Below are 11,072 nucleotides of genomic sequence, written 5' to 3' on the forward strand. Positions count from 1 at the left end.
AGGTTATGATTGTCCAAATTGCCTTGTACAAGTTGAGAACCACTTGACAGTCTGAAAACGTCCCTGCTGGTGAATACAACAAACAAGTGGAAATCCATGAAATACACAGGTCCTTGATGGGCTAAGGGAATTCGAACCAGGATCAGAACAGGTGTGGCCAACTTTGTAGAAACGTTTATGAGGTAGTGAGAACCACCTCAAGCGCGCTCATTAGCATGGTCAGGCTTTGGAAGTCCGGTCATAACAGGCGACATCCTCCCTAGGCCTTCTTGTCGTCGTCTGCAGTTAATATGGCGCCGTGTCCATCAATAAGGTACTACCAGTACGATCCTCCGGCCTTTTTCCTCGCAGCTGTTTCAAGTCCTCAGAAAATCCTTCGTGACCTAATCCAGGGTATTTCAGAACCAGGTTGTAGACTGTGAATTGCCCAATCTGAGATCCTCTTTGGTGAAATTACAACCAAATGGGCAATGAGTATACAGAGAGGCATGTATGCACAGTACTGTACCGTTAGGTATAAGTACTATAAGTACTACCGGTAGTAAGCCAGAGTGACAGTACGAACGACATGTTGTACCATCGCATTGTTGGTCAAACATACGGTATTAATATGTACAAAAAGGAACCAATCGTGTTTGAAGGAAAATGACCATGCTATGAATTGAATCTATGAACTGATATAGGGGAATAGATCTCTGATGCCATTACATCCGGGGTACCTACGCAACCACAGGTTGGCCAATCGAAACCAAGCAAAACGATCTCGTCACGCCAAGCAGCCAGCCAGCCACTCTTGAAGACCTTCATGGACGCCGAAACCACTTGCTCAACTGTGGCAAAAGGGGAGAATAAAAGTAGGATTTATCCAGTCAGGGACGAAAGTACATCGTTGGTTGAACCTAATACTTCCCGGGATGGCGGGTTGATGCAATTACGTTGTACTACCTGTACAAGCAAGCCATTGTTTGGCCAAATGCCTCCAGTTGTCGGCGTCAGGTACAGAGGGACCTTGAAGAACCAGTAGGTGTACACAGAAATCCAGGTAACACGTACTACACGTATACTAGTAGTGCGTACTACATTTGTACAGTACTGCGTAGTCACGCACCCCGCGATGGGTGCCTGCCTTGGCCTGATCGTCATAGCATTTGCCAGTTCGTTCCGCACTTGGCATTTTGGAGGGCTGCTGGCACTCATTGACTTGCACACTACGTACCAAAGTAACAGAGCTTTCTCATATGACGAGCGACCTCAAGGGCTGCACCTGCTGTGCTTTTCAAAACTTCGGCCAGTGGTTTTAGGTGCATTAACGATTGAACGTTTGACGGAGAAATGCTGTGGCGAATTCTTAAGTAGCGCCGTTACTGTACCGCAGATATGTGGCTAGGTCCCTCACTGTATTCTTACCGCCACTACCGTCACGAACGACTTTAGCAGTCGATTATTCCATGCAGAGGCTACCGTATGTGTTGCCACCGAGTCAAACTCCAGCCAATATTCGCACCGCACGCACATTTAACCCCCGCGCCTCCTTCGCTCTCCACCAGCACAGTATCGTCATGGATATTGTGAGCTGACGCATGATGCTTGTGCTCACTTTGGTGTTGAAGGCGGGTACCTGCGCAACTTTCGCCTCCACGGGTTTGCCAATCAAAACCAAGCCAAACGATCCCGTAGACCTTGATGGAAATAGGTTTGTATTTCTAGAGTAACTACACTCTGACAACCAAGCGATGTGGTCAACACACATCGATGTCACGTAAAGATGCCCCAGCGTTAACTACCATCAACTGCAGTGTACTTGACAGCACCAGGATAACGCGCCGTCATTGCATGGCCTAGCTTCCCATTGCAGTAAAACACCTCCCCGAAAAACCAGCCAAAAATACCCCTGGCGTCCAATCAAAAATACGTAGCGGATTATGCAATTCGGTCCTGAGAATAGCAGATATAACTTGGATTTGCACTTTTAAAATGTGCAAAAGCGAGGGAGTTGCATAAATGACCTCACTATAATTACTGCATTCTGTAACGAAACGTGATCCTAATTCACTCTACGGATTATCTAAAACACTGGGGTTGATGTAACAAACACCCAGGTTTACGGTGTGAATAGCCAAAACGAGTGAAAAGCACAATATTAATAATATTAATACGTAGTATTATTGAATAATACTACTATTAATATTAGAATAGTAGTCACAATACTATTAATTAATATTAATAGTATTGTGCTTGCAACTTCGAAGTATTAATAGTAGTTAGTAGGCAGTCATACTTTTTACAAAACCAGACTAGCTGGTATTATTAATAATACTTGAAGTAAGTATTATGATGGGTCGGAATGATAACAAGCACTAACAAAATCGGCCTCGAAATCGGCCAAAAGTTTGGTGAGAGGATTAATTAACATCATTGCATGTCAACCATTGTAAGGACTGATGCGTGCAAGTGTTAAGCCTACAAACATGCATTATTTATCTTCAAATAAAAACTAGCTTCTCCGAGTCCAATACCACGCTCCCCAGCACCGTTCTAGTCACAAAGGACTCAAGTTGGTATTTTGAAGTCATGCAAACAACAAGGCCCAGCCCAGAAATTGCAGTTTCAAATTGCAATTTTGGCCAAAGAGTGATAAATCTGGGCGTGTAGGCGTTCTAACTCGGCCGAATAGATCTTAATTGGCCGTGCACACACACTGGAATCTGGTGCGACGTCCATATACAGATTTGATATTATGCCAAATCACTTGCCAAGCACAAGACTTCGTGGGTCCATATAGCCAAAAGTTGTGACATATTGTGGATTCGGTACGAATTTCCACACCCCGTCGAATCGAATCACGCGGCCGAAAGTTTCAATTTTGATCCGATTTTTATTGAATTCGGCCCCAAAATGGCGTTTTGAGCCAGAATATTGCAATATTTCAGGTTGCGGCCCTAAACCATACTAAGTACGAAGTACATAATAAGTTTACTAAGTTCAAATCTGACGCAATCGAATTTACAGTTAGCTGTAAACCCCTATTTTCACCAAAAAGGGCAATACTATTGATAGTAGTATTATTAATAGTACTACAGAGACATTCTTAAAGTACTACATAAGTTACAAATCGTTGGGTTCGTTGTTAACGACAAAACTCCACCGGGGGCGATTCGGTGGGTACACAGCCGTAGACAAAGGCCGGGGCTTCGAACTGCGCACGGATCCAAGTGGGGTCTCGTGGATCTAACACCATGTGAATTGAATTGTAAATAGGAAATAATGCAGGCAAACACGATAAATGACCGTGTCTGTGGCGGGGTACTAGCGGTTTTAATAGTGGTACCTGCTGGAATGACGCGCTTGGCGTCACCACCATTGCCGGTGGATGCCATGTGCTTCAAGTCGGACGGCAACATGACGCTGGAAGCAGGTGCTGGTTTTGACGAATTGCCAAATGCAGAGGTGTTGCCAAATGTCGTAGACCCAAAAGTGGTTGTATTCGACCCAAATGGGGTACTTGAAGCCGTAGTGTTTCCAAAGGGGGTGTTGGTTGTGGCTGGAGTATTGCCAAAAGGGGAGGTGGTTGGAGCATTGCCAAAAGGGGAGTTGGTTGGAGCATTGCCAAAAGGGGAGGTGGTTGGAGCATTGCCAAAAGGGGAGGTTGTGCCAAAAGCAGTGGGTTGCGGCGCGGTGCCAAAAGGAGAAGTTGAAGGAGCAGTTGTGCCAAAAGGGGAGCTAGATGGAGCTGTTGTGCCAAATGGTGAACTGGTTGACGCTGGAGTGCCAAAAGGGGAGGTCGCTTGTGGTGAACTGCCAAAAGGTGACGGAGTTCCTCCTCCAAATGGGGATGCTGCAGTCTGTGGATTGCCAAAAGGAGAACTGGATGGGGCAACAGTTGTGCCAAAAGGTGACGCTCCGAACGCACTTGATGCGGCGGGCGGAGCGCCGAATGGAGACGAACCGAACGGAGTCGAGGCTGGGGCGGAAGATGTGCTTTGGAAAGGGTTGCCCGACGAAGTTTGCGCAAAGGGCGACGACGACGGCGCCGCGGCATTCCCGAAGGGAGAAGTGCCAAAGGATGCTGTGGTGGACGCAAAAGGGTTGCCACTCGTCGTCTGGCCAAAGGGATTCCCCGACGATGACGACGGGCCTGATGGCTGGGCAAACGGGTTACTAGACGTAGTGGATTGTTGATGGTAATTGCTGCCACTGTTGTTTCGCTGGGACGACTGGTAGTTGTTCTACGAGGCAAGCTATAAGCAAAGGAATAAGAGTCTCGGGTAGCTGTCTCACGTACCCCATTGTCATGGGAAAAGCGGCAGCTATTGCCGTTCCGACATGTTCCTTGGGCGTAGAATTTGCATGGTGGCTTGTTCGTGTTGGTGTTCCTCGAGGTGTTGCGGTTGTTGTTGCCCCACATCGCCACACCGCCGTCGTCAAAGCTATCGAGTGGTTGCACAGACCGGATATTCAACGATTCTTCCGGATAAACCTATCCGAAGTGTTTAAACTAGAAGTACTTGACGAAATAACACTGAGGTTTTATGGCGTGTCATGGAGTTTTAACGTTTGAAATGATGTTTAAACTAGGTTACATTTTTGTCAACGTACAGGCCGTGTATACAAATGTCCATATTAACATGTATCATGTGCTACATTCCGTCGTCGTGCAAAGCACCCCGTCGTGCCATAGCACATGACACATTCCTTTCGATGGGTCAGTCGATCTCGACGGCCGTCAAGCAGAAGGGCAAGAAGGCCGCGAATCCTTCATGGTGTGGATGGATCTACCTCGTCAAGGTATATTCCGATGCGGCATGCATGAGGATGGTTACATGACATCGATGTATGGGTAGACGAGTCGTCGGATGCAGGCAGCGACATGGACTCGGCGGCGGTACTGCCGAGTCACCGACGACAAGCTGTACTATTTCCGCGACGACTCTCCCAACAAAGGATCCAAGGGTTGGATAAGTCTTCTCGACATGCTGGCCATGGTGCACCTTCCATTTCGCCGCGCGACCACCGACAACGCCGACGATGATACAGCATCCACCGTCATCCTACCGCTCCTCTTGCTCTCGCCCACGTCAACGTTCATCGTCGGCTTTGACAGCGACGCGCAAAAGCAAGCCTTTGCCGACCATCTCGCGTCGCGGCATCGCATCCCAGTGATGCCGGTTATCACGGAAGACTGGTCCATCGTCCAGCTCGCGTTGTCACCAACAGATCGTTCATCATCTACTTCGTCGTTCATACGTCTGTACCTGGTGTTTGTCGGTAGCGGCGACCTCCTCTTCTTCTCCAAAGGCTCGGTGCTCATGGACATTGTATGCCGCATCCGCATGCTGGACATGGTCAACGTCCTCGTCGCGTACGACGGCGCCGGCGGCAACGGCCTCACCGCCAAACCAGCGGCAGCATCTTCTTCGCTGGACGGCCCGACCATCGATGTGGTGCTCCCGTCCAATAAACTCGTGCGCCTCGAGTTCGATGCAGTCGGGCAGTACGAAAAATGGCGCGAGCTGCTCGTGGATGCCCTGGCAGGGGACTACACAGGCAGCCAGTTCAGCCAGCGCCAGGCCGTGGCCGCTAGGAGGAAGCAGCTGCATCGCCAGCAAAAGCTGGACGCTCTCAAGAAGAAACTCCGCAAACAAGGGCGCCGAGGACGACACCACAAGCAAATGCCGTTGGAATCAGCAGTTGGTTCGGATGTGAAGCAGACGGCGGCATCGAGATCGGCATCGTCGGTGGACATGTCGGAATGGAGCGGCGGTGGCGGCCTGTCGGACGACGATGGACATGTTGAGAGAGTGGCGGTAGAAGACGAGTTTGCCAGCCAAGGCGCTTGGATTCACAACATGCCACCACGTACTACTACTGTCGATTCCAGCAACACACCACGACATGCAAACGTGGTGAAAGAGCCAACCAACTATAACAACCACAGTATCGTGGTGGTATCCTCGGAGAATGACGTGGAGGCCACGAGTAAAAACAACCCTCAAAACCAGGCCACGCCAAACGCTGTCGTAGCCGCCCAAGTCGACGACCACGCCAAAACACATGGAGCCCCCAGTCCCACAAGCTTGAGCCCCGCTTGTGACCGACCGAAAACGGCATCGCATATCGACCCCCGCCGCCGTCGTACCCCCACGCATCAAAGAACCACAGCTACCCCTGTATCATTATCATCACGTTCCGCTATCGAATCCACCCCACCTGTAGACCAGTCGCCATTCCGGCAGCCACGTGTGCGTGAAGATTTGTTTGCGTCGCCTCGATCGTCTACTACTAGTAGTACTAGTAGTAGTGTGCCCCGAGTACCATCACCAGATGCAACAACCGGTTCACGTACCCCCGCGTTGCAATCGTTTGAATCGAAACGCCGTCATTTGCTCGCCCGCCTAGTTTTGCCTTCGACACCATCGAGCCACTACTCGCCCCTCAGTCCAAAGGTCCACGTGCCTGACTCGATCACGTTAGCGTCCCCGACACCAACGACAGGACTGGACAGCCAGCCCCTCCGACACAGGCGGCTGTCCATCACGACGCACGCCCTGCAGCTCGACAGACAACATCGGCATCGCATGCTCCAGCACGACTTTGAAAAGTTGCAGGCGTCGTTGCTCGCAAACAACCCGAAACGAGCCAAGCGACTCGCGCGGATCATCACTGCATGTGCCAGGGCCATCGATACCCTCGGCGCCCTTGCCATGTTTCCGCCTCATGACTCGGACAATGCTGGTGTCCTGCCCCCCCAGTGGACTCTTCCGACGGTCGAAACCGGCCGCGTGGTGAGCGGTGATTGGTTCACAACCGAACCAGGAGGACGATCCATCGTGCGCCACTGGCAGCCCCGAGGATGATTGCATTGGCTGGAGGCAAGCTACCAGAACAACCGATACTCTAATGTTATCTACGAACGTTATTTACACTTTTATATTCCGTGTCAAAGAACTATATTTTTTTAAAGAACTAGTATTAATACTTGGTACTTACACTTAGTTTTTGAAGTTTGAATATTGCTACTAAATTTAGTATGTATTAATACCAGTAGTAACTACTATTACAAATACGTTCCCAAAGGTGCGGGAAGATTATGCGTAACGTAGATGGCCAATTTATGGTGAAAGTAACCGCGCAGCTTATTATTGTCGATTTGATACAAATTTGGGGAGGGGGTGCAATCGAATCGCGCCGACCAAACCGATCCAGAATCGATCTGATTGGTTGAATTTCATTGAGAAGGTTTTGATTGGCTATAATTTTGAGCTCATCTGAGGTAGCCAATCAAATCGATTTAAATTCCAACGAGAAACCACGCCACAACACTCGAAAGCACAATACTCGTCACTTACGAACGGGATTTCAATTTTGAAAAGTGCTGCATGAAAGGTTGGGCGTTATTCTCATTATTTAATCGGCTTGAATAGACTTCAGCTTCGCCTTCATTTGTATACTTCGATTTCCACTCATGTCAAGGCAAAGTATATGTTTTGGTGCTTTCATTTTTTTAGTGATTCGATTGGCTATTCCAAAAATCATGGTATTCCATTGGCCAATTTGAGTGCACCTGAAACTGTCCCGTATACTTCGTATGACATACCATAAACTGGCCATCTACGTCACAAACCTCACCGCGAAATTTCATTGGCTACCCAGATTCCGATGATTTGTTTTTCTTTATGCACAAAGACAAACGAAAGCATGCACAAAGAAATATTAATAGTAATTGGGATATGTTTCGTTCCAAGAAATTCGTAAGATTATGTACCAACTCACATAATATACATACACCCCGACACACTTTTAAAGGGACGGTGGGTTGAATGGTATCGTGATGTGGTACTGTATAGGTTGACTACTGCCACGTGCAAAGACTGTCCATGGCTTGGTTTTGCAACGTAATAGTATTAATATGTAGTGAAGGCGTGCTACAGAATTGTCCATACTATAAGCTCACTACATAAACCAAATATCATCATGGTCCATTGACATTTCATAACGACTACTACAGTGTAGTAGTAGTACTGTATACAGTACTACCAGGTAATAGTACGAGGGTGTGACGGGGCATGTATATATTACTACGTAGTAATTAATACTAGTATAGTGTACTATGTTTCTAACTCGGTATGATGTTTCTAACTCGGTATGATGCTACTGTTGCTGCCGTCGTGGGTGCTTGCCTGTATCGAGTTCTTCCGAGGGGTTTTGAGGAATGCCGCTACAAAGAACGCGACGAACGCGGCGTCTGGCGCTGTGGTGGTTTGACGACACAACGCCAACAAGTTGTGCAGAAAGTGCTCGGTGTCGACGCACATGGCTTTGATCGCGAGACCGTCCCGGGGCTGCAGTAGGGGGGCGTCGGGGCACCTCAGCACGTGCAGAGCTTCCACCGTGTCGGGGTGTATCGACCGACGCACGAGGTGCTGATACAGCCGCCGGACATCCCGGGGGGTGCAGTGCGTGACCCACGTATCATTGGTGGCAATGTCCAGGACTCGAACTTGGTACACCAAGTACGGAGGCAGCCAGAGAAAGAACGTGTGGTGGCGCAGACTCGTGGCCTCGACGCGGCATCGCAGCGTTGCCAGCGGCGTCACGTGCTGCGGCAGCCGGCGCTTGCTGGGGATTCCTCCGCCGCAGCTGCTTCCTCCGTGGAAGTGCAGACGGGCATCCGTGGCAGCAGCAGCAGCCACCCTATGGCTTTTGGTGTGGATGGTCATGTTGAATTGAGTTGTGTGGAGTGCACTGTCGAGAGGTCGCAGAACAGACGCGCATGGTTTGAACTGTGTTGTTTTTCTCAATTTGCGTGCCTTTGTGAACGAACCGGCGCGGAAGACGAGAAAAATCACACGAGTATGTACCGAGATATGTATGGCATCAAATCGATTGGATAAAAACAATCATCGCAGACTTTGACGAGAGGACAGAGACCGAATTCGAACGTTTGGGCGACGAGTGTACAGTCTATGCTGACCACCAAGGCGATATACTAAGCTTACGTAGTACCAGGTACAAGGGATGATGGATACAGACAGACAGTAACCTGGTGGTATATTGGAAGGTTACCTCAACATACTATCAACAGTATCTACACCAGCAAAAGTGCATTCGGGGGTCGTACTGTATCGTACTCTTATTAGTGGGCACATGCTGGATGTGTGCGATCCAACAAGGGTTCAAGGTAGGTTTGCCGTTCTGATTGCGGATTGGAGGATTCTGAAACCGACAATTGATTCCACCAATCAAAATACCCTGGTTGGGTACATTCCAAAGTGCACAGGATCATGTCATCAATATGACGGTTCTGGTCAACTACTGTATAATGCAGTTGAAGGCGCTGAATAGTCGCCACCAAGCTGACGTACCTGTTGTACATTATGTAATCCAAAGCTCATCAAACCGAGCACTCAAGTATGTGTGTAGTAGTTAGTACTGTATGCAGCTGTCTAGGAATGACCCCACAGGTTTCCTTCAAGAGCCAACTCATTTGATAGCAAAGGGGAAATATGCGCAATACAGTTCTACAATCCGATCCTGAGTCCACTGGTTTGAGGGATGGGGATTGTCACATGTCACTTCAAAGAAATCCTCTGCCATTCAATTTCCAACTGATACAGCAATTTGGTGTGGCGACAGTGCATTTCCCGCGGGCTAAACCCCTGTAATGTGTATTACCCAATGCGTTCACTGTGTGTATTGCGCCAAATCCATGAAAGTAAAACATGTTTAGCCCTCCGGATATTGGTGCCACATCCCGGGTTTGGGATTTACTGGGACAGTTCATTACGTCGGGGTCTGTCGCCGCAGCCAGGCATGCCGTCAGCTATTCTCCAACCTGCGGCGTCGTGCAACGATGCAGCTTCCACTGGTGTCTGTGCCTTGCTCGCCGATTGTCGATATGCCCCATCACCCTGTGAAGGACATAACCTCCATCACAGATGCCACTTGCTGCGTCCGCGGGACTTGCCTGTCCAAGTCATATCACGGCCTGTTCCCGTCCGTTGAAATCGGCTTCGATATCCGCGTGGAACATCCAAGCGACTCGTGGGTCGTGCGATGTACGCTACGGGACGTGGACACCCTCCACCACAACCTGCGGCAAAACATCTCGGACAGGTCCTTCCATGAGGACATCAGCCGTCTCCTGTGCCCCAAACTACCGCTCTTTCATCGAAGGGACATGCTCGTGATCAAAGGGCTGTGTGTGGACCTGGATCACTACGTCGACGAACTCGTGAAGCTTTGTCATCGTTTTACCACCAAAAAGCGCACTGCGGACACCGACACCGTCCTTGTCGAGGGGTACCTCCGCGCGTTCCTGACAGCCAACGCCACCACTCCTATTTAATAATATTACCACCATACCTATCGATAATACTTGTGGAACGTCGTCGCCCCTTAACCCCGATGCGATCGCAGCGGGTAATTCTTGGCCAACTAGTTACTACGTAGAACTACATAACTGGTAGTAGCATTCGCAAAAGCCCTTTGCTGAATGCGCATAACCCCAAGCTACTGTAGGACATATTATTGTGACTTCGCTACATATATATTTCCAAAATTCGTGTGGTTGGTCTGATCAAATTGAATCACGCTGGAGCTCTGATTGGTTGAATATACTTGTCCATTTTGTAAGAGCCAATCCAATCCACTCAAAATTGGATTAGTTAATAGAGCGAAGTCACAATAATATGTCCTACAGTAGCTTGGGGTTATGCGCATTCAGCAAAGGGCTTTTGCGAATGCTACTACCAGTTATGTAGTTCTACGTAGTAACTAGTTGGCCAAGAATTACCCGCTGCGATCGCATCGGGGTTAAGGGGCGACGACGTTCCACAAGTATTATCGATAGGTATGGTGGTAATATTATTAAATAGGAGTGGTGGCGTTGGCTGTCAGGAACGCGCGGAGGTACCCCTCGACAAGGACGGTGTCGGTGTCCGCAGTGCGCTTTTTGGTGGTAAAACGATGACAAAGCTTCACGAGTTCGTCGACGTAGTGATCCAGGTCCACACACAGCCCTTTGATCACGAGCATGTCCCTTCGATGAAAGAGCGGTAGTTTGGGGCACAGGA

The 11,072-nt window shown here is 49.1% G+C and overlaps 6 protein-coding genes across 6 annotated transcripts; 1 reads left to right on the forward strand and 5 right to left on the reverse strand.

The window, feature by feature from the left end:
- Positions 1-3,034: 3,034 nt before the first annotated feature.
- Positions 3,035-4,468, reverse strand: H257_13280 (hypothetical protein). Its single transcript, XM_009840748.1, has 3 exons — positions 4,283-4,468; positions 3,329-4,226; positions 3,035-3,228 (listed from the first exon to the last, which is right to left on the reverse strand). The coding sequence occupies exons 1-3, from the start codon at positions 4,403-4,405 to the stop codon at positions 3,128-3,130; spliced, it is 1,122 nt and encodes a 373-aa protein (XP_009839050.1). The 5' UTR covers positions 4,406-4,468; the 3' UTR covers positions 3,035-3,127.
- A 1,125-nt stretch (positions 4,469-5,593) lies between these two features.
- On the reverse strand, positions 5,594-6,297 carry H257_13281 (hypothetical protein). The gene has a single exon (XM_009840749.1). The coding sequence runs from the start codon at positions 6,144-6,146 to the stop codon at positions 5,682-5,684; it is 465 nt and encodes a 154-aa protein (XP_009839051.1). The 5' UTR covers positions 6,147-6,297; the 3' UTR covers positions 5,594-5,681.
- H257_13282 (hypothetical protein) lies at positions 6,276-6,934 on the reverse strand. The gene has a single exon (XM_009840750.1). The coding sequence runs from the start codon at positions 6,858-6,860 to the stop codon at positions 6,468-6,470; it is 393 nt and encodes a 130-aa protein (XP_009839052.1). The 5' UTR covers positions 6,861-6,934; the 3' UTR covers positions 6,276-6,467.
- A 1,123-nt stretch (positions 6,935-8,057) lies between these two features.
- Positions 8,058-8,804, reverse strand: H257_13283 (hypothetical protein). Its single transcript, XM_009840751.1, has one exon. It carries the CDS (start codon positions 8,715-8,717, stop codon positions 8,133-8,135), a length of 585 nt encoding a protein of 194 aa, XP_009839053.1. The 5' UTR covers positions 8,718-8,804; the 3' UTR covers positions 8,058-8,132.
- A 980-nt stretch (positions 8,805-9,784) lies between these two features.
- On the forward strand, positions 9,785-10,372 carry H257_13284 (hypothetical protein). Its single transcript, XM_009840752.1, has one exon. The coding sequence runs from the start codon at positions 9,851-9,853 to the stop codon at positions 10,343-10,345; it is 495 nt and encodes a 164-aa protein (XP_009839054.1). The 5' UTR covers positions 9,785-9,850; the 3' UTR covers positions 10,346-10,372.
- A 494-nt stretch (positions 10,373-10,866) lies between these two features.
- On the reverse strand, positions 10,867-11,034 carry H257_13285 (hypothetical protein; the record flags this gene model as incomplete). Its single annotated transcript, XM_009840753.1, has 1 exon — positions 10,867-11,034. The coding sequence occupies one exon, from the start codon at positions 11,032-11,034 to the stop codon at positions 10,867-10,869; it is 168 nt and encodes a 55-aa protein (XP_009839055.1).
- Positions 11,035-11,072: the final 38 nt, after the last annotated feature.

This window comes from Aphanomyces astaci (assembly GCF_000520075.1).
Source record: "Aphanomyces astaci strain APO3 unplaced genomic scaffold supercont1.47, whole genome shotgun sequence".
NCBI classification, from domain to species: Eukaryota; Oomycota; class Saprolegniomycetes; order Saprolegniales; family Verrucalvaceae; genus Aphanomyces; species Aphanomyces astaci.